At 51.5% G+C, this 19168-nt stretch overlaps 1 protein-coding gene across 2 annotated transcripts in view; it reads right to left on the bottom strand.

Annotated features, from left to right (window-relative positions):
- Positions 1-19168, bottom strand: part of ADAMTS14 (ADAM metallopeptidase with thrombospondin type 1 motif 14) — an 85585-nt gene that overhangs the window by 32195 nt on the left and 34222 nt on the right. Inside the window, exons 5-6 of one of the 2 annotated variants that reach the window (XM_012460307.2) lie at positions 1425-1508; positions 544-700 (exon numbers count right to left, since the gene is read on the bottom strand). In XM_012460307.2, the coding sequence (XP_012315730.2) occupies positions 544-700; positions 1425-1508 (241 nt within the window). The remainder of the gene's footprint in view (positions 1-543; positions 701-1424; positions 1509-19168) is intronic. The other variant, XM_012460308.2, reaches the window with a different exon arrangement.

The following is a 19168-nucleotide window of genomic DNA, read 5'->3' as shown; positions in this document are numbered from 1 at the left end:
CACTCTGTCAAAACATGCACCCTGGGGCCCTTTTAGCAGCCCTGGAATAGGGGAAGGCAAATATTTTTATGCTCCCCATTCTAGTTGGGAAAACCCAGGGAGATGAAGAGATCTTGGACCACTGGGCTAGCAAGGTGTGGAGCTGGAGGCAGAACACACACTTCCCGTTCTGCAGCCCACACAAGCCCCGTCCTAGGTGTCCCATAGTCTGCAACGAGGCCAGAAGGACACAGTGTGGGGAGAAGCATCTTGAAGCCCACAGAGGATCTTCCAGCAGCCAGGCTCTGGGATATTAAGCACAGGACCCAGAGCCTGACCACTCACAGCTGCCTGCAGGCTCCACCAAGATACTGGGGACCAGAGTAGGGACCCCTCCACTTCCCATGGTCCCCAATAAACCATTCCAAAGCTGGGCCCCGGCTGTCCAGGTCCTGTCCCTTCAAACCTCCGTGTGGTGGGCCCCAGGGAGAGCCCATCTGTCTCCAGGCCCAGCCTCTGTCTGCCCTGCACACTGCACACACCTGGCCATGGCAAATACAGTACCTTGCATACCTGAGGGCCCAAAGTCCTGCCGGGTGAGGAAGACTACGTGGTCATGGTGCTCAGCATGGCCAGGGTCCTGGCGCTGCTGGGAGTGTGCCCAGCGACACACCTGCTCCAGGCTGCGTGAGGGGTTCCCGCGCTCGATCAGGCTCAGGGACTGCAGGGGCCGGGAGAGTACCAACAGCCACGTGGAGGGTCAGAGCCCTGGACACAGCAGGCCTCTCTCCTCCCACTTACAGACGGGAATGCTAAGGCCCAGAGGACTGCAGGATGCACCCCAGGATCACCGGCTGTCCCCACCCAACTGCTGCTGGCACATAGTCCTGCCTGCTTTGGGCAATGTTCACGTGCTGAGCATCACGCTGAGATGCATTTCTGCTGGGAACTTCACACGCACAATTTCCAATCCCTTCAACTGACCTGCAAGGCAGCTGCTGTTCTAAGCATTTCCTCTACACTCTGTTCATTGTTTTATTTAATCTTCCCAATAGCCCTTACAGGAAAGTTTGGTTGCTACCCCCATTTAATAATAAGTGATGGATGGTCAAAGACTGCAGAGCCCAGGGCACCAGGGCTCAACCATGACACGAATTGTCTCAGTGGCCATCCCACTCTAAGCCACAGTTTCCTCAAGGAGAGGGCTCTCCCAGCCATAAGCATGTGGAATCATCATGTTCTCAGATTATAGGAACCCATAAATCCCAGCTTACCCCTCCAAAGACTCCACCACTGAAGCCACAATTCTAATAGCCTCAGGTTCTGATTCTGGAGACAAAGTTTTCCTAGATGCTTGTCCCTCCAGCCCACACCATGGCTGGTCCAACACTCCAGCCCCACAACCCTTTTCCTTCCAAATCCTACCTGCTGACAAGGTGGTTTACCTGTCGGTAGCCAACCATGATCAAGCGGACGAGGGCGATATTTATATGGACCCCCAGGGACTCATCGTGGTAAATCTCATCTACCTGAAAGAAGAAAATACAGTTTAAGGGAAGGAAACGTTCATCACAGGCCTGAGTGCCCGGTACTGGGGTGGGTACCTCACATATGGTATCCCCACCATGACCTTATCAGGCAAGATACCTATCCCTACTTTACAGATAAAGAAACTGAGGGGGCAAAATGACCTGCTCAAGGACACACCGCTAACAAGCTGCAGAACTGAGATTCACATCCCGGACCATGGAATCCCAACCCCGAGCTCTTTTCACAAAGCCACGGTGTAGGGGGCCTGGTCTCAAACTCAGCGACTCTGACCAAGACTCATCTTTCTACATCTGGAGATCCTCTTCCAGACATGTCACCTGGCTCAGAGAACCCCAGGCCACTCGTCCTAACATCCCTGTGTTGCCACTGGCATAATGTCTGCCCTATAGTGCCCCGGCTCTGGGAAGGCAGCAGTGGGCTCTCCTCCCAGAGACGTGCTCCACGGCCTTGGGGCAGCAGCAGCACCTGGGAGCTTGTAAGAAATGCAGAGTCTTGGGCCCCACTCCAGGCCTCCTGAGTCAGGATCCACCATTGAGCAAGATCCCCAGCTGACTGACAGGCAGGGACAAGTTTAAGGAGCACTGCTTTAGATAATTTCTTTCTCTCACAGGCCTGGGACTGTGGAGCAGTGCCCTACACAGCTCATCAAAGAATCCAGCTCTTTGCACTCCTCTGCCAGGACGCTCCTGAACAGGGTCCGTGAGGCAGACACTTGGCCTCTGCTTGTCCAGCCCCAAGGACAGGGGAGCTCACCCTCTCCCAGGGACACCCATTTCCTGAGTGGTCCCATTGGAGACTCCAGCACTTTTGTCTTAAATAACCTTTTTTTATGAATATAAAACACCTCACTGAAATAAAAATTGAAAACTACAAAAAAAAAGAAGAAAATGGAATCGCTGACACTGCTATAAGCCAGATACATAATAACCACAGTTAACCTGCACCCCGCTGCATGTGTACGTGCATGTGTCTTATTTTACAAAATCGGAATCATACTGAATATATTGTTTCTATGTTGCTTGTTTCATAGAACATTATTCAATACATGTAAAAGCCTAATCTCAGCCAGGTATAGGCACGGTGGCTCATGCCTATAATCCTAGCACTTTGGGAGGCCAAGGTAGGAGGATCACTTAAGGCCAAGATTTTGAGACCAGCCTGGGCAACAAAGTAAGACCTTGTCTCTATAGAAAAAAAAAGATTAAAAATTAGCCAGGCATGGTGGCACACACCTGTGGTTCTGGCTTCTTGGGAGGCAGAGGCAGGAGGGTTATTTGAGCCAAGGAGTTTGAAGCTGTAGTGAACTGTGATTGCACCACTGTATTCCAGACTGGGTGATAGAGTGAGACAGAAGGAAGGGAGGGAGGCAGGGAGGGAGGGAAGGAAAAGCTGAATCTCTAATGTCTGCATGTGAGGGGCCATCACTTACGTAATGAATCTCCTAGTTAGACCTTGAGAGACTCCGAGAGAAGTGACTTGCCCAAAACATGAAGCGGCTTGCTCAGCAAGTTCAGTGTTAGCACACAGCAATGGTGCAGTAATGCAGATGGGGAGTCCTGGGTTCAAAGCCAAGCTCTGCCCCTTGTGAGCTGAGAGGCTTTGGGGCACAGCGGGCAACCCCTTATAACCTCTGTTTCCTTTTTTGCAGAATGGAGACAATAATGGCTCTCACAGGGCTGGCATGTGTGAATATCAAGGAACCAGAAATAGGCCACACAAAGCACAGAGGCCCACTGGCATCGTCAGGGATGTGATACCAGCAGTGTGGTCAGGGATGTGATGCCACCAGCATAGTGAGGCATGTGATGCCACTGGCGTGGTCAGGGATGTGATGCCAGCAGAAGTGGAATCCATCCTCTGCCTCCTGCCCACAAGGCTTCTTAGGAGCTGGGCCAGAGCTCCATGTACGGTCTTGTTCTCACCACTTCCATCTCCCCATGCTCTTCAGCCATCAATTATTTTCCACTCACAAGCAAAGTGACCAACTTACAACCCACAAAGCAACCATTGTCCACCACACGGAGGGGAGGAATAGTGCTTCCAACCACACAGGCATGACAGTCCCATGGCAAAGTGTGAGCCAGAAGGGGAACAGGAGACGTACATTGTGCCAGCACACCCCTCCTGGGCCAGTCAAGGAGGGAGCCAGGCTGTGGGTACAGAACTGTAGGCAGCAGAATCACTGAAAAGAAGCTGCATGCATCACTGAGCACCAGTCCCAAGCCACCTTCCACAGTGCCCAGAACTGGCAGCTACCCCAGTTCATGAATGGGCAGACTTCAGAGCAGCCAGTGTCAGGCTTCCGCCATGGGCCTTCCTGGTGCCTATATCTGGATCCAATTGAGTAGAAGGACCAAAGACCACCACCCGCTATGGGAAAGCAGCTCCCCACCACACCCCACCACAAGGAACAATGCCAACGGCCACCACAAGAAATGACGATAGTCCAACGATCAGCAGGGCTTCCTTCCCAGCCTCCTCCCCTCCCCAGTGGGAGCAAAGTGCTCCAATGCATTGAGACAATGTCCTCCTCAACCCGCATGCCCTAGACTTATCCTAGGAGGGACTTTGGCAGGGGGGGCACCCAATCAGTCACACGCACACATAGGCTCCCTACTGCAATTCCAAACTAAGGGGTCTTTGCTGATCACTGAGATGATCATGGTTCTGCAACAGGGCAACCCTTAAGTAACCCTTGCTTCCCAGCCCCTCCAACACCGGACCATGGCCTTCCCACTATACTGGGGTGGGTCAGTGTTGCAGACCGCCCTGAGTGCACTGGAAGCAGACTAAGGCCAGGATCACAGGCAATGTACACTCTGTACACCACATCTGTGCCCCACGCATACACATGGAAACCCATCTGTTATCCCGGGGGCAGGAGAAGAGAGGAGTCACTGGGACATTCAGTGGGGGCATCTGCGAGCCTCTTGGCATCTGGAAGTGCCCAGGGCCTCTGCCTTCCTCCACGTGTCTCTCCTATAGGGCAGACCATGTGAACTGCTGCCAGAATCCTGCCATATTACTCATCTCTGTGCCTCACTCAACAGGCCAAACCCGCTTATCAAAGCCTCCAATGACACTCAGCAAATGGAAAACACTGAATTAGCACCATCTAAGCACCAAGATAAAGAAACCATCAACCTAGAATCCTGACCTCACAAAACCATCTTTTAAGAACCATGATGAAATGAAGACATTATCAGATAAACAAAAACTGTTACACAGACCCCACTAAACAGCAGGGGAGATGGAAAATGATCCCAAAAAGGAAGCCTAGAGCACGAGGAGTGAAGAGATTTGAGGCCATGATAGAAAAGAAGCTCAGCAATAAGAAACGGCTGGGTCTTTTCTTATACTAAATAAGGATGAGAAAAATAAACTGCTTCTTTTTTTTCTTTTTTTTTTTTGAGACAGAATCTGGCTCTGGTTGCCAGGCTGGAGTGCAGCGGCGTGATCTCGGCTCATTGCAATCTCTGCCTCTGGGATTCAAGCAATTCTCCAGCCTCAGCCTCCCAAGTAGCTGGGATTACAGGCACGCGCCACCATGCCTGGCTAATTTTTGTATTTTTAGTAGAGTTGGGGTTTCACCATGTTGGCCAGGCTGGTCTCAAACTCCTGGCCTCAAGCGATCCACCTGCCTCAGCCTCCCAAAGTGCTGGGATTATAGGCGTGAGCCACCGTACCCAGCCTATTTTATTCCCTTTCTCCCCCACTAAAACAAGGTGGGGTTAGGCCTTCCATTCCAAGTCCCCTGTTCAAATTCTCTGGGGCCCTGGTACGCTCATCTCCATGCACTCCTGCCATCCCTAGTCCTTGAGTAGTGACTTCAGCGTCTTGATTTGGCTCGAGCTGCCTGAGGCTTTGCACAGGCCAAGGAGGTGGCTGGACAGGGCTGCCATGTCCGGTGGAACTGCAGAGGCCGCATGACACATGGCACCATGGCCAGGACCCCAGCCTCTCTGGAACACACACAGGCGGCTTGCCGACTGGCTCCAGCCTGGCTGTGTACCCACGGCCTGGCTCTGCCTGTCTTGGCCCTCCATGCTGCCTCCCAAATGCCAGAGGTGAGGCCAGGGAGCCAGCTCAGGGGAGATCACAGATGGCTTCCTGAGGTTGGCCACGAGGCAGGATGGCTGCGAGGCACACCCTCACAGGGCAGAACAGAGCAGTGTGTCCAGCTTCCCTGCTTCTCACCTCTGAGCCAAGTACAAAGTCACCTCTGCCAGGACCCCTACAGTAGAGTACAGCATCACATATTGACCTGAGTTAACCACTGGGTGTGTGCCAGAAGAACAAGCGAAGGTCAGGACTCTGTCTGGCCAAGGGGAGAAAGAGCAGCACAAGGGAGAGAATGGTGGTGGGTACTGGGATTAGAGGGAGGCACTGCTACTCCCCAAGCACCTACTGTGTGCCATGCACTGTGCCGGGGGCTTGGCATACAGCCTCACAACAACCTTATCGGGAGCGGAATGATTCCCATCTCATAGGCAAGACATCCGAGGTTCAGAAAGGGTAAGTAATTTGCCCAAGGCCACCCAGTTCAGAAGCTGAACTCAGATCTCTGTGACTCTCAGGCCCCACTCCTTAGCCACTACACTCAGCTGCTGTCCAGAACCCGTTTCTGTGGCAGGGTGGCTGGGGTGGGCTTTCTCTGGTCCAGGAGAGAGGACAAAGTGAGGTTACAACTCAAGGTGGTTGTAAAAGGTCCACCCACTGTTTGGCAGCCAGGTTCGGGCAGGTCTTAAGCAGGGAGCGGTGGAGGCCAGTGCTGCAAAAGCAAGACCTTCGGGGTATTAAGCCCACTCGTGCTCAAACAGAAGCGGAACGCTCATCGCCACTAATGGCTGGCACGGCCCACAAGTGCCTCCCCACATCACTACACTGAATTCTCGCGGCGAATGGCCTGGAATTCTTATTATTCTAAAAATAAACTTTATTTTAAAATAACTTTAGATTCAGCTAAAAGTTGCAAGGATAGTAGAGAAACTCCCCATGCCCAGTTTACTCCAAACATCTTCCATTTCTATGGCACGTGTGTCACAGTTAATGAACCAATATTGACATACTGTTATTAACTGGAGCCCACATTTTATTCGGATTTCTCTAGTTTCCCCCAAATGTCCTGGTCCCATGCAGGGTGCCACATTCCATTTCATCTTCCCGTCTCCTTAGCCCCTCTGCTCTGTTTCTTCTTTGTGACAGGTTCTCCTGCCTTCTGGTTTTTGATGACCCTAAGTCTTGAGAAGCACTGAGCAGCTATTTTGTGTCCTTCAATTAGGTTGGGGGAGGAAGCCAGCAGGGGTAAGGTGCATCCTCATATGCCATGTCAAGGGTGCATGATATCAGCATGACTCATCACTGTTGCTGTTGGCCTTTATCACCTGGCTGAGGGAATGTTTGTCAGGTTTCTTCATTGACAGTTATCCCGTTTCCTGATTTCCACACTGAATTCATCAGAAGAAAGTCACTATGTGCAACCCACATCTAAGGAGTGGGGAGTTCAAATCCACCTCCTCGAAGATGGAGTCTCTACATGAATACACTGGAATTACTCTGCATGGGAGATTTGTCCCTTCTCCATTTATTTATTCTATCGTTTATGTTATCGGTATGGACTTGTATCTGTTTTGCATCTTGGGCTATAATTCTCTGTGATTTGTTTTGTTGCTCAAATTGTCCCAGTTGAGAGCTCTTTGAGTTGGCTCCTGTGTCCTGTAAACACATCCCCATGGTTTGGGGATTTGGGGTTTGGTTTTTAGCACTTCGTTACTTTGCTCTAGGAGATGCTCCAGGGTCATCTTGCATATTCCCTACCCTACTCCCAGAGTCAGCCATTTCTCCAAGGACCTCCAAGGAGGATGGTATGCTATCCCTGTTTTCAGGGATACAGGCAGGCCCAAAGGTCTAGAGAAGCTTGCCTGAGGACTCCAATCACTGTCAGAGGACAAGCCCAGGCCTCGGAAAACCTGACCTGCTCATGCGCCTTCCCTCATCACTAACTGCCTCTGAACCTGGACAGATGTGGGCAGCATTGCTTGAAGACAGAGGTGTAGCCAAAATGACCCCTCCTGTCCTTTCTCAGTCCTGGGGAGACAACAGCAACCTGGAGTCTCAGGACCTGGACCAGCTCCTTGGTGCACAACCCTGGCCCTTCTAACAAGGCATAAAGTGACTCTGCAGACCACGTGCTCCAACCCCCAGCGTCCCCAAGACACATGCAGCATCCTATTGAGTCCAACAGGCTCCTCTTTTTCACGTCTGCAATCACTGTCGGCCAGGAGGCAGCCCAGGTGTGACTGTCACTGCCAGTGCAAGCAAGAGCCTCTCTTACTCCTGGTGGCTGCACAACCACAGCCCTCGTCATTTCAGATAACAAACAATCAGAGGCAGGAATGTGAATCCTGGGCGTTGTCTGAAAACCTCCCATCGACACCTTCCAGTAAATCAATATGCCTCCAGCATCAAATCCGCAGGATGCCACCCGTGGCTTGTATGAAAGTCCAGGGATGCCGCTGGAGCCCTCAGGTGGCACCACTGCTGCTCTCAATGGCAGGCAGGACAACGCTGCATGGAAACGTCTCACACTGAGGACTCTGCTGAAACGTGAGCTGCAAGGGCGCTGCTCTGAATGCGAAGAAGTCAGGGGAACTCCTCACCTGCTCGTTGCCTTATCTGCGTGTGTATGAGTCACATATGATGAAGACCTACATCTGACTGAGGTTAAAAGCTCTCTTCTAATAAGCCTACAGCAAAAATGCTAAGTGATGAACACAATTTCATTGATACACTTTTGTTCTCAAGGACATAAAATAATGGGGCATCTGACCATCAACGAGTCTTAGATTTGATGGAATATGGTACCCATGTGAACTTATCTGTGTGCACACACCTAATTTGGTATGGTACGCATGGGTGCATGTATGTACACAAACACATCTGTGTGACACATGTGGGTGATTAAGCATGGCACATGTATATGCATGTGTGTGGAGACCCATATTATATGTGTTATGTGTACACACATGTGCATGTGTGGTACCTGTGTTGTATGTGTGTTCACATGTACATGTATGTGGATGTTTAACAGCAATATACTACTACCTGTGGCCTGAGCTCTCTGCCTTCCCTACCCTCTGGGGCTGACCCACGTAGTAGCCAGGGCTGGGTCTGGTTTACCCTGGGTTGGGACACTAAGACCTCACCAAGATGCGATGCTCAGGTATGCACACACAGACAAGTTCACATGTGTATCATATTTTATCAAATCCATTGACGGTCAGATACCCCATTACTTTATGTCATGTGCCACATTGGGAGGCCCTGCCTCCGAGGTCATTAGTGAAGTCTTTCACGAGGTCTTGGAGGATGAAATTGCTCTCAGGGCAGTGGAAGCAGAGTGCTGAGTTTTCTTTCTCAGTTGCTGCAGGCTCAGCTGCTCCATCCCCTTTCTACCAAGTTCATGATCATGCCCTATATTCCAAAGGGCTGGTGTGGGTTCCAAATGAGCACTTTCAGCTGCCTTTTAACCAGCACATCTCTTAAAGGGGTGACTGCCTCTGGGGTTCCCTGGAGCTTGCAGGCTGGTCTGGGTGGTGCTCTGGGGATCTGGCTGCTCAGCCCACCTCATGGCCAGGCTGCTTGTGCTGGGTGGCTCCAGAGTGCACAGGGACAGACCCACCCAGCCCAACAGAGTCCCTTTCACAAGCCCACAATGCTCAGCATTTATCCCCCACCACCTATTTGTGAAACACAGCAGCCCTGATGTCCCAGGCTGGCAGCCTGTGTGTAAACAGAGGCAGTATGGAGGCCTGGGAAGGTCGAGCTTGCTGCTTCCCTCCACTACATGGCCTTATCTCTTGGAGCTCGACTCTGCTCGTCTGTGGGTGTGGAGGAAACGTAGCTTGCAGAGACCAAAGGGTGGAGGGAAAAAGCAAATGTTAGCTTTGAAACCAGGCCTGGCCCCTAACATGTGCTCCATCGATGGCATCTATTTGTTTCAAACTTATCTCAGTCAGGCACAGTGGCTCATGACTATAATACCAGCACTTTGGGAGGCTGAGGCAGGAGGACAGCTTGAGTTCAGGAATTCAAGACCAGCCTCAGCAACATAGTGAGACCCCATCTATTTTTTTTTTAAATAATAAATTAGCTGGACATAGCCATGCCCATAGTCCCAGCTACTTGGGAGGCTGAGGCAGGAGGATCACTTGAGCCCAGGAGGTCAAGGCTACAGTGAGCCATGGTCGTACCACTGCACTCCAGACTCAGTGACAAAGCAAGACCCTGCCTCTAAAAAGTGTGTATATATTTGTGGAGTGAGATGCTGTTCATGAAAGCAAAAGTGTTGTGTGAACCGTAAAACTCTCTTCGCAGGAGGGATGCTCACTATTACATACCTCTCGCATCAAGATTCCCAGCACTCCTCCTTCTGCAATGCGTATCATTCTCTGCCTGGTAGGTTTGCTTTGAAAATTTAAATTCCTGTGTGTGGTAATTAGAACTAATACCATAGGTCAGGGTGTCTCAATCTGGCTGCTATGGATGCTTTGGTGTGGAGATCTTGGTTGGGGGAGCGGTTCTGTGCATTTTAAGATGTTTAGCACAATCCCTGGCCTCTACCAACTACATGCCAGTAGCTTCTCACTCCCTCTAGCTGTGATAACCAAAAAATATACCCAGACATTACCAAATGTCCCTGGTTAAGAACTACTGCTTGGGTAGGCACCACGGCTCATACCTGTAATCCCAGCACTCTGGGAGGCCAAGGCAAGAGGATTACTTGAGGTCAGGAGTTCAAGACCAGCCTGGGTAATACAGTAAGACCCTGTCTTTACTAAAAATTCAAAAAAAAAAAAACGAAAATTGGCTAAGCATAGTGGCACACTCCTGTGGTGCTCAGGAGGCTGAGTCAGGAGAATCCCCTGAACCCAGGAGGTTGAGGCTGCAGTGAGCCATGATTGCACCACTGCACTCTAGCCTGGGTGACAGATCAAGAACCTGTTTTAAAAAAAAAGGCTGAGCAGGTTGGTTCACACCTGTAATCCCAGCACTTTGGGAGGCCTAGTTGGGCAGATCGCTTGAGGTCAGGTGTTCAAGACCAGCCTGGCCAACATAGCGAATCTTTGTCTCTACTAAAAATACAAAAATTAGCTGGGTGTGTGGCATGCCTATAATCCCAGCTACTCAGGAGGCTGAGGCAGGAGAATACCTTGAGCCCGGGAGGTGGAGGTTACAGTGAGCTGAGATTGCACCACTGCCTTCCAGCCTGGGCAACAGAATGAAACTGTCTCAAAAAAATAAAATAAAATAAACTTAAAAAAAAAGGAACTACTGCATTACAGTGAATGAGGTTTTTTTACTCAGCAAAAGCAGTTTTTGAGAAGAGACATAAAAGAAGAGAAAAAGATGAAAAAGAGAGGGAAGAAGAGGACTGTCTGTTTCCAGTGTCAAGGAGAATGAGCTACTTAGAGGTTCATCTACGCCAAAAGGAGAATGTCTGGCAAAGCCACACCGTCCATCAGCAGGAAAGCAGTTTTCATGGCGTTCCAAACCAGACTTTATGATGAATATGTAACACATGTCGAGGGCAAACAAGATGCCACCCTTCCAGGCTGAGGCCACCAAGGTTCTGGTCTGACAACCATCTGTGTCAAAACCTCCCAGGTCTAAAGGGTCACCGAGCTCTTCCATGCAGGCCATCAGAGCAGGTCCCAGGCTCAGAAAGGGGCTCTGAGGCAGGTCAGAGTTTGTAGGACCCTACCATTGGCAGAGGTGCTAGCCAGTGTTGTCCCGGCAACCACCCCAGCATCTATCTATTGTCAGCCAGGTGGGGCAGGGTGGGGAGTGGAGGTGGACCAGCCGCCTATCACCCAGACAGGCTGGCTGCCAAGAGGGTTCCCAAAGGAAACAGAGACAGGAAGCTTCTGGCTGCAACCTGACTGGGAGGAAATGATGAAAGGGCCTTTCTGTCTTTCTTCTCACCCTCCCTCTGCTCCAGCTCCAGGCCCTAGGAGGTTCCCCCAACTCCCCATGTCCAAAGGAGTCCTCACCCCAGAGAACTGGTCCATCACCCCAGGCCAGGAGAGGGCCCTGGGAACCCATGGATCCACCTTGGATGCCACCATGGGGAGCTGTTCTCATGCCTCTTCTTTACGCCACCGTCCATGCTGTGCCTCGCCAGCTATCCCGCCACACCTAGATGCCAGGGAGGTCTCTGCAGACTTCTGTCACCTGTCACAACACACCTGAGTCGCCTTCCTCAACCCTGCCCCCACAACCCTGCTGTGGTGTCTGCCGCCATGGCCTGCGTGCCCTCCCCTCGTCAAATCGCCCTCTCCCCAAACACAGGCTCAGCAATGAACCCCTGTAGACAGCCCTCCTCTCTCCCAAACCCCACAGAGGCAGCCACCTGCTCCCAGCTCCTTGGCACTGGTACTATTCTCAGTGGTTCCCTGATTATTCCACAGGACTAAGGCTTGTTTTTGCAGCCAGACCAAAACTTCTAGGATGGGAGTCTGTGATCCAAGGCACGCAAAAGGCGCTCACTAAATGCTGAAAACAACTACCCCTTTATGCCTCAAAGTGCTCAAGTGGTTCTCTAGTTCTGAGATGTGAGGAAGACTTAAGGAAGGTGACCCAGTGTGAATGGGCAAACAGGCACAGAGAAAGGCAGCACCCAGCAGCGTATAAGGAAGTGCTGAGGATGGAGCCCGGTGGCATCACCTGCAGCTGCAGGAATATCCATAGCACCTCCCAGGTCGATGGAAAAGACACATGGGAGGCAGGGCCACCCTGACTGTCCCAACCACGGCCCCTGAAAGCAGTGCCTAGGACCTCATCAGATAACTTTGGGGGCTTCACTAATGCCTTCTGCACCCTCCTCCCTGGGTTGAGAGCACAATAGGGCCATCCATCCCAGCAACCAGATCTCCTCTCTCTGGTCCTGCCAGCCCAGCCCAGTCCCGGCCCCGGAAATCAGGATCAGAAATGGTCACAGCAGACAGGTGCTCCAAGGGGAGAGCAAAGGCAAGCTGTTATTACTGGCCCCATGGAAATCCCCTAGGGGAACCTGAGCATCAAGCATCCCAGCCGAATGAAAGCTCCCACACAATGGACAGGATGAGCTGCTGGTCCCCAGGGAGGCAGAGACTGTCGGTGCCCATCTGCTCACCTCCCTTGGTAGGAAGTTTGGCTGCTGTCCTCTGCACCAGGGGAAGCCTGAACCCCACACTGCCCACATACCCCCAATGGCAGCAGCAGGTTTGCAAGGCCACGGCTCCTTTAAGCCACAGCCCATCTCAGTGCTGTGAGCCTCTCTCCCCAAGAGGAAGCTCTGCCTCAACTGTGCCCCTCACCCATCCCAGGCCCTTTCTGTTCCCACATTCACAGGGCAAGCCAGCAGTGACCAGAAGACCCAGCCTCTAACGGCCTTCCAGAACCTCTGAGAAGATCATCACTCTCCTCACCCACTTTCTGGCAGGTGGTGGGGAGAAGGAAGGTAGAACCAAGACTATCCAGACAGCAGCCACCAAGACTATCCAGACAGCAGCCACCAAGCCAGGCCCTCGTGGCACGGTCTTCAGTGGAAGCTGACAACGTTCCCTGGCCACAGCTTTGAGTCATGTATGAGTCAGAGGTCAAGGGTCAACTATCAGAATGTGTTAATTTGGCCAAGAAAGTTAGAATGGGTCACTGAGCCGTCTTCCTCCAACGGTAAAGTCCTAGGGATGTCAGGGGAACACCAGGGAAGGAGGACATGTGGACAACTGGCTTCTACATTACGACACATGGGAGAGAACCCACCCACTCCCGCCACCATCACGTGGTGTCCTGCAGCTGCAGATAGGAGGGCTTCCCAGCCTCTTTGGAATGCATCACGTCTCAGGCCAGGCCAGCCCTGGAATGCCAAGTTTCAAAAGTAAACTTTGCCCGATGGAAAGAAATGTCTCATCTTTTAACCCATCAAAAGACCTCTTCTGGTTTCCAAGGGAAGCTCCCAAATTCTGTTGGGGAACAAGGTCCCATCCACTCTCCCCATCACCTTCCAAACTTCGCTGACTTCAACTCTCCACCTCACAGCTAGGTTTCACTGCTTTTGCCGTGGCCCCAAAGAGCATCCCCTCCACCCCCCACCCCTGTCATTTGAGCTGACCCTCTTAGAACCCTTAACAGGGGCTCAAGACCAGGCCACCCAATGGGCCTTAGAGGGGCCTCGTCGAGAGCACACAGTGCCCAGAAGCCACACATGTGGAGCCCCCTCCTCAAGCAGAGACCGTAGGAGCTGGCACAAGTCATGGCCCCTCCAGGACATACATGCATGCAAGCGCTCCCTCTCCCGGGGTCCTGTGCCTAGCCTGTGTGAGGGTCCATCTGGAACCCCAGCATTAGTATACAGATCAGTGTAAGCTGAAAACATCTGAAAGCCAACAGATGCAGAAAGAAGCCTTCTCAGCTTCCCTTATCTGACTAAAAGCAGCAGCAGCTGGGAAAAGAGGCTGTCAGAAATCCCCTGAAGGGAATATCACGCTCATAATGACAGAAATACCACTTGACCCTGCTTAAGTAAACATTATCACAAATTTTATCTCCAGTTTTCTCCTGAAAACCCATTTGTCCTTCCTAAAGAAGCATTTCTCCCTTCTCCCTTTCTCTCCCTATTGTGCTAAGAATATAAGTCTCCAGTTTTTTTGGGTGGAGGGACAGATTGGTTTTTTATTTTTTATCTTTTTGTTTGTTTGTTTTGAGATGCAGTCTCACTCTGTGGCCCAGACTGGAGTACAATGGCATGATCTCGGCTCACTGCAACCTCCGCTTTCCAGGTTCAAGCAATTCTCCTGTCTCAGCTTCCCGAGTAGCGAGAACTACAGGTGCATGCCACCATGCCTGGCTAATTTTTGTATTTTTAGTAGAGATGGGGTTTCACCATATTGATCAGGCTAGTTTCAAACTCCTGACCTTAGGTGATCCATTCACCTCAGCCTCTCAAAGTGTGGGGATCACAGGTGTGAGCCACTACTATATACAAGGAACTGGCAAATCAACTCTTCTCCTGCCAGTCTGTCTTTTTCAGTTTAATTCACAAGCCCTGCAGTACTGAACACAAGAGCATAGAGAAAAGTTTTTCTGCCATAACAGCTGGGTCACCAGCCATGGACAGCACCAGCTGGCACAAGGCCAGGGGAAGAGGGTGAGCTCTGCAGTGGACACAATAGTGCTCAGATCCCAGCCCCACGGCCCACAACATGGGAGACTAGCAAGTTACAGCCCGTCTCTGCACCCCAGTTTCTACGTAAGGACATTGAAGCTACTCAGACCTCTCGTAGGGTTATGGGGAGACTGAAGTAAATGAGGTCAAGTCTACAAAGACTCTGGCTCCCAGTGTTTGCTCAAAAACAATACTAATACTTTCTACAATGATACTCTTTTTTGTTTTAATTCTAGAGACAGGGTCTTACTCTGTTGCCCAGGGTGGAGTGCAGTGGCACAATCATAGCTCACGGAAGCCTTGAACTCCTGGGCTCCACTGATCCTTCCACCTCAACATCCTGAGTAGCTGGGACCACAGGTGTGCACCACCTTGCCTGGCTAATTTTTTAAATATTTTTCAGAAATGGGGATTTGCTATGCCCAGACTGGTCTTGAATTCCTGGCCTCAAACAATCCACCTGTCTCAGATTCCCAAAGTGCTAGGATTACAGGTGTGAGCCACAGCACCCAGCTTGCAATGATATCTTTTGCAGTGGTCTGCGGACACATAGCAGTATAAGCTCTGAGGGCAGGGACTGTGTTTTCTTCTCCTTTTGTGTCCCCCACTGTGGAAGTCATTCTTCCTGTCTACATGCTTTGCTGCTTGATTTCTGGGCACAGATCCTGCTCCACCTCACCCCCATACACAGTGGCAATCTGTGATCCAGCAGACCCAAGCCAACCTTCTAGACACAGCAGTTAGTACAGGGATAGCCACATGTCCCACCCTAGCCAGTTTTCCCTAGGAGGGTAAGAAAGAGCCCTTTGGCATTTGGGTCCTAAGTGTCAGCATCTGGGGTGTTCCTGTTTCCCATCATAGGGAGAAAGCCCATCTGCTGCTGGGTTCCACCAACAAGCATGGGCCAGCAGAGTAGGAGATGGTGTCCTAATGGGCCTGAAGCCCTCATCCTGTGGTCCCTGGGGCTTCTGCCCCACTGTCTCTGTGGGCACATCAGCAGCTCCCTGCCAATAGACCCCTCTTTGACTTCAGCTAGTGTGAGCTGGGTCTGTCACTTGCAACCACAAGAACCTTGCCTCCCACCCCACCCCACACAGTACCTAACCCCACGGAGTGCCCACAGAGGTAGCACAGCACTCAGCTCTGAACAAATGAACGGATGTCAGCCAAGGCTGGCAGTGAAGCCAGCTGGGGATCGGGGCTCCAGCAAGCCTGATCCACCCTCCAGAACCTGCCGACAGCTCAGTCTAGCCAAGAGTCATTTAAGAAGCCGAGTAACAGAATTCATGAAGGTCTCTCAGGGTACCTCTGAAAGAGTTTCTCTGAAAGATGAGAGGAAAAAATGGGGTGGATCGCCCAAGACAGCTCTGTGGTCCCCCTCAAACAACTCAGCCCCACCACTGCCCCAGGCGCTCTCTCTCTCTACCCCAGCCAGAATCTAGGAGCAGAGCAGACCTAGGGAAGAGACAGAATCCCATCACACAGCTGTTTAGGGCTGTCACCCAGTCCAATCCAGGGCTGTGGCCTGGGAGATGCTGCCGCCCCCCTAGTTCCAGGAATGGGGGCACACCCTTTAAGTAAGACAAGTCATCAGACTCCTCACACCTGACAGGGCCTCAAACCAGAAAATACAGACTTGTACTTCAATGGAAAGCAGGCAGTGCCCACAGCGTGCCTTTTCCCCTTATCAGAATCAGATGCGGAGCAAGCAGCCTTACGGCAGAGAGCACCATGGGTCACTAAGAGCAACGCAAAATTCCCGCCTGCACGCAGGTTCCATATTCTCTGGTAGAGGCTAAACAGCTTTCCCTCTCACCCTATACGACACCAATTGTATCTCCTTTTGCACATTCATCGTAAAATTCCTGATCTATAATGTTTCTGTCCTTGGGTTCTTTTCTGAACCAGTTATAACATCTGCCTGGTTCCCTCGTTAATGAGTAGAGTCAAATCTTTAACACATGTTCATTTTTATTTCTCTATGAGAGTCATGAGTTTGCCTCTTCCTGAAAATTATCTTTTAACAAACTGAAGGATTCTGGGGCTGCAACAGGGCCTGGCTTACAGTCCTGGGGTCTTCAGCCCCAGCTTTGTGCCATGGGACCCAGGCTCCCACCAAACTTGGGCATCATGGGGTCTCCCCTGCCCCTTTCCCCTTTCTTGCCCTTCCTCTCGTCCTCCACCTGCTGACTCCAGGGGCCCAACCTGGCTCTCAGCGTGGCCTCCGCCTACTGGGATCAGTCCCCAGCTATGGCCTCTAGGCTGGGCCTGTGATTTGTGGAGTCTGGGTGGGTGGTCAAGTGTTCTAGGATGGTGGGTGTATTCAGATTCACAGGCATCCTCTCCCTCCCCTCCCTCTCTCTTTCTCAAACAACTCCATGTGGTTGCCTTTGCTCTCTGTGTCTAAAACCACATGCTAAGCTAATGGGATGGAAGAAGTATCCACACACAGAGGCAGCCAGGAACAGACTTTCTGTCCCCCGTCCCGCTCCCTGGGCTCCTGTAATTGGAGCTGATCTCTGCTCCTGCTCTTTTATTGGTGTTGGCATTGCAGACAGAAGTCTGCTGCTCTCTCCTGCTGCCATCTCAATGGATGCCAGCCACCTGCTTCTCTCATAGATGCCATTCACCTCCACGTTTACAAATCACCTCTCAGGTCTCAGACCCTGTGCTGTGTGTGCTGTTGGGGTTCCTAAAAAGACAACAAGGAACTCACCTTCCCAAACTCAGGTGAGAAACAACTTATACATGCAAGAACAAACAATGTAATGATAATAATGACAGAAAGCATTACTTGAGTACCCACTATGTGCCAGGCATGTGCAGATACTCTGGATACTAAATCTTCACAATCCCAAGAGCAGACACTACTATGAAAAAGCAGAGGCTCTAAGGTGCTAAACTGTAGCAGACACAACCTGGGGTGCCTGGCCAGCTCAGAACTGTTTCTCCAGCAGCCATGGCCGTGTCTAACCCCTCTCCAGGCTTGCAGCACTGATGCTCTCCCTCTCTAACATATAGTGATTGGTCCAGAGTACCACGTGACCCAGGTTAGGCCAACCAGAGTCCTGCCCCGGGAATTTCTGCCTGGGAACCAGAGGGGACACCTCTTTTGTCTCCAGCCATGGATGGGGATAGGAGTCCACGTCGTGTTGTCAGTGGCCAGGATGTCTTATAAGGGCAGTCAGTCAGAGAGAATTAGCATGTCACAGAGACAGAAGCAAACCTGAAAACTTCGGGTCCAGATAAGCACCTAGTTCCAATTACTCTTACAACCAGCTCCAACCTGTCCTTCCCCCAGTTTGACCCACGAGCTGAGAAATTACCACATTTGTCTTAATCTAGATTGAGTTGGTTTTTCATCATTTGCATCCTGTGGATTTCTGAGCAACACAGGTCCCCTGCCCAAGGTCACAGAGGCATTAAGGGGCTGTCCCTCTAACGACCACCTCATCAAAGGTGCAGCCAGATTATAGACCCCAGACAGTGCCCTACCAATGTTTCCAGAGGGGACTGGCATGACATGGGGTTGACATTTCTCCCCATCAACTGTTCCGTTCCCAGAAATGCATGACCACTCACTTCACGAAGGCCGCATCATTATCACCAACCACCACCCACTGACAGCACACGCTCTGCATGGGCCATGCTCTGCGCTGTGCACTCACGTCCTCCTCCCCAACACCTCTAGTAGTAAGTACTGTTAATGCTGCTTCCAAAGTGCAGAAGGAGACACTCCAGAGGGTTCATAACTTGCCCCCAACGTCACTAAGACAGGAAGGGGCCGAGTCAGACTGTGTGCTCTTGGCTGATTAACTAATATTCCTCTTAGTGCAGCAGCACAATCAATTACACGTCTCTCACAACCTCCCAGCACTGCCCATGTTAGACTGAGGATAAGGTGATTCTATCCCAGCCCTGGCCCTCTGCAGTCATCTTCCAGTCTGTATGATCATGCAGCTAGCCAACCTCTTTATCCTCTCCAAACAGGCCTAGGGGCAGAGGATGCTAACATCAAGGCCAGTGAGGGCCCATGCAGGGGCTAGAAGCTTTGGCCTTCAACAGAGGCCTCACTCAAATTCTGTGGGACTCACCACATACATATCTCTTTCTCAGCTCTGCTGTTCCAGATGAATGTTTATGATGAGCCATTAACCTGTCACCGTGCAGAGGCTCAGAAGTGAAGGGGACCTGCCCTGCTGCCTCTTGTTGATATGGTATTTTCCCTTGTGCACCGCTGCCCACCTCCCCTGTGCCTGGACTGCACAGCGTCCCATGCTGAGCTGGGGTCTATCCCAACGGGACGCCTGCCTCCAGGACTGTACTTTGTAGGGGAGGGCTGGGGGTCCTTCCCCCAACCCCAGCATCTGGCCCCTGCCTGCACTATTTCTACCTTGGGTCTCACTTCACCAAGATAGGTCCCCATCCTTT

Source organism: Aotus nancymaae, unplaced genomic scaffold (genome assembly GCF_030222135.1).
Source record: "Aotus nancymaae isolate 86718 unplaced genomic scaffold, 86718_ANA_hifiasm-v0.15.2.pri h1tg000010l, whole genome shotgun sequence".
Taxonomy (NCBI): domain Eukaryota; kingdom Metazoa; phylum Chordata; class Mammalia; order Primates; family Aotidae; genus Aotus; species Aotus nancymaae.
The sequence above is the reverse complement of the archived record's forward strand: the minus strand, read 5'-3'. Positions and strand labels throughout refer to the sequence as shown.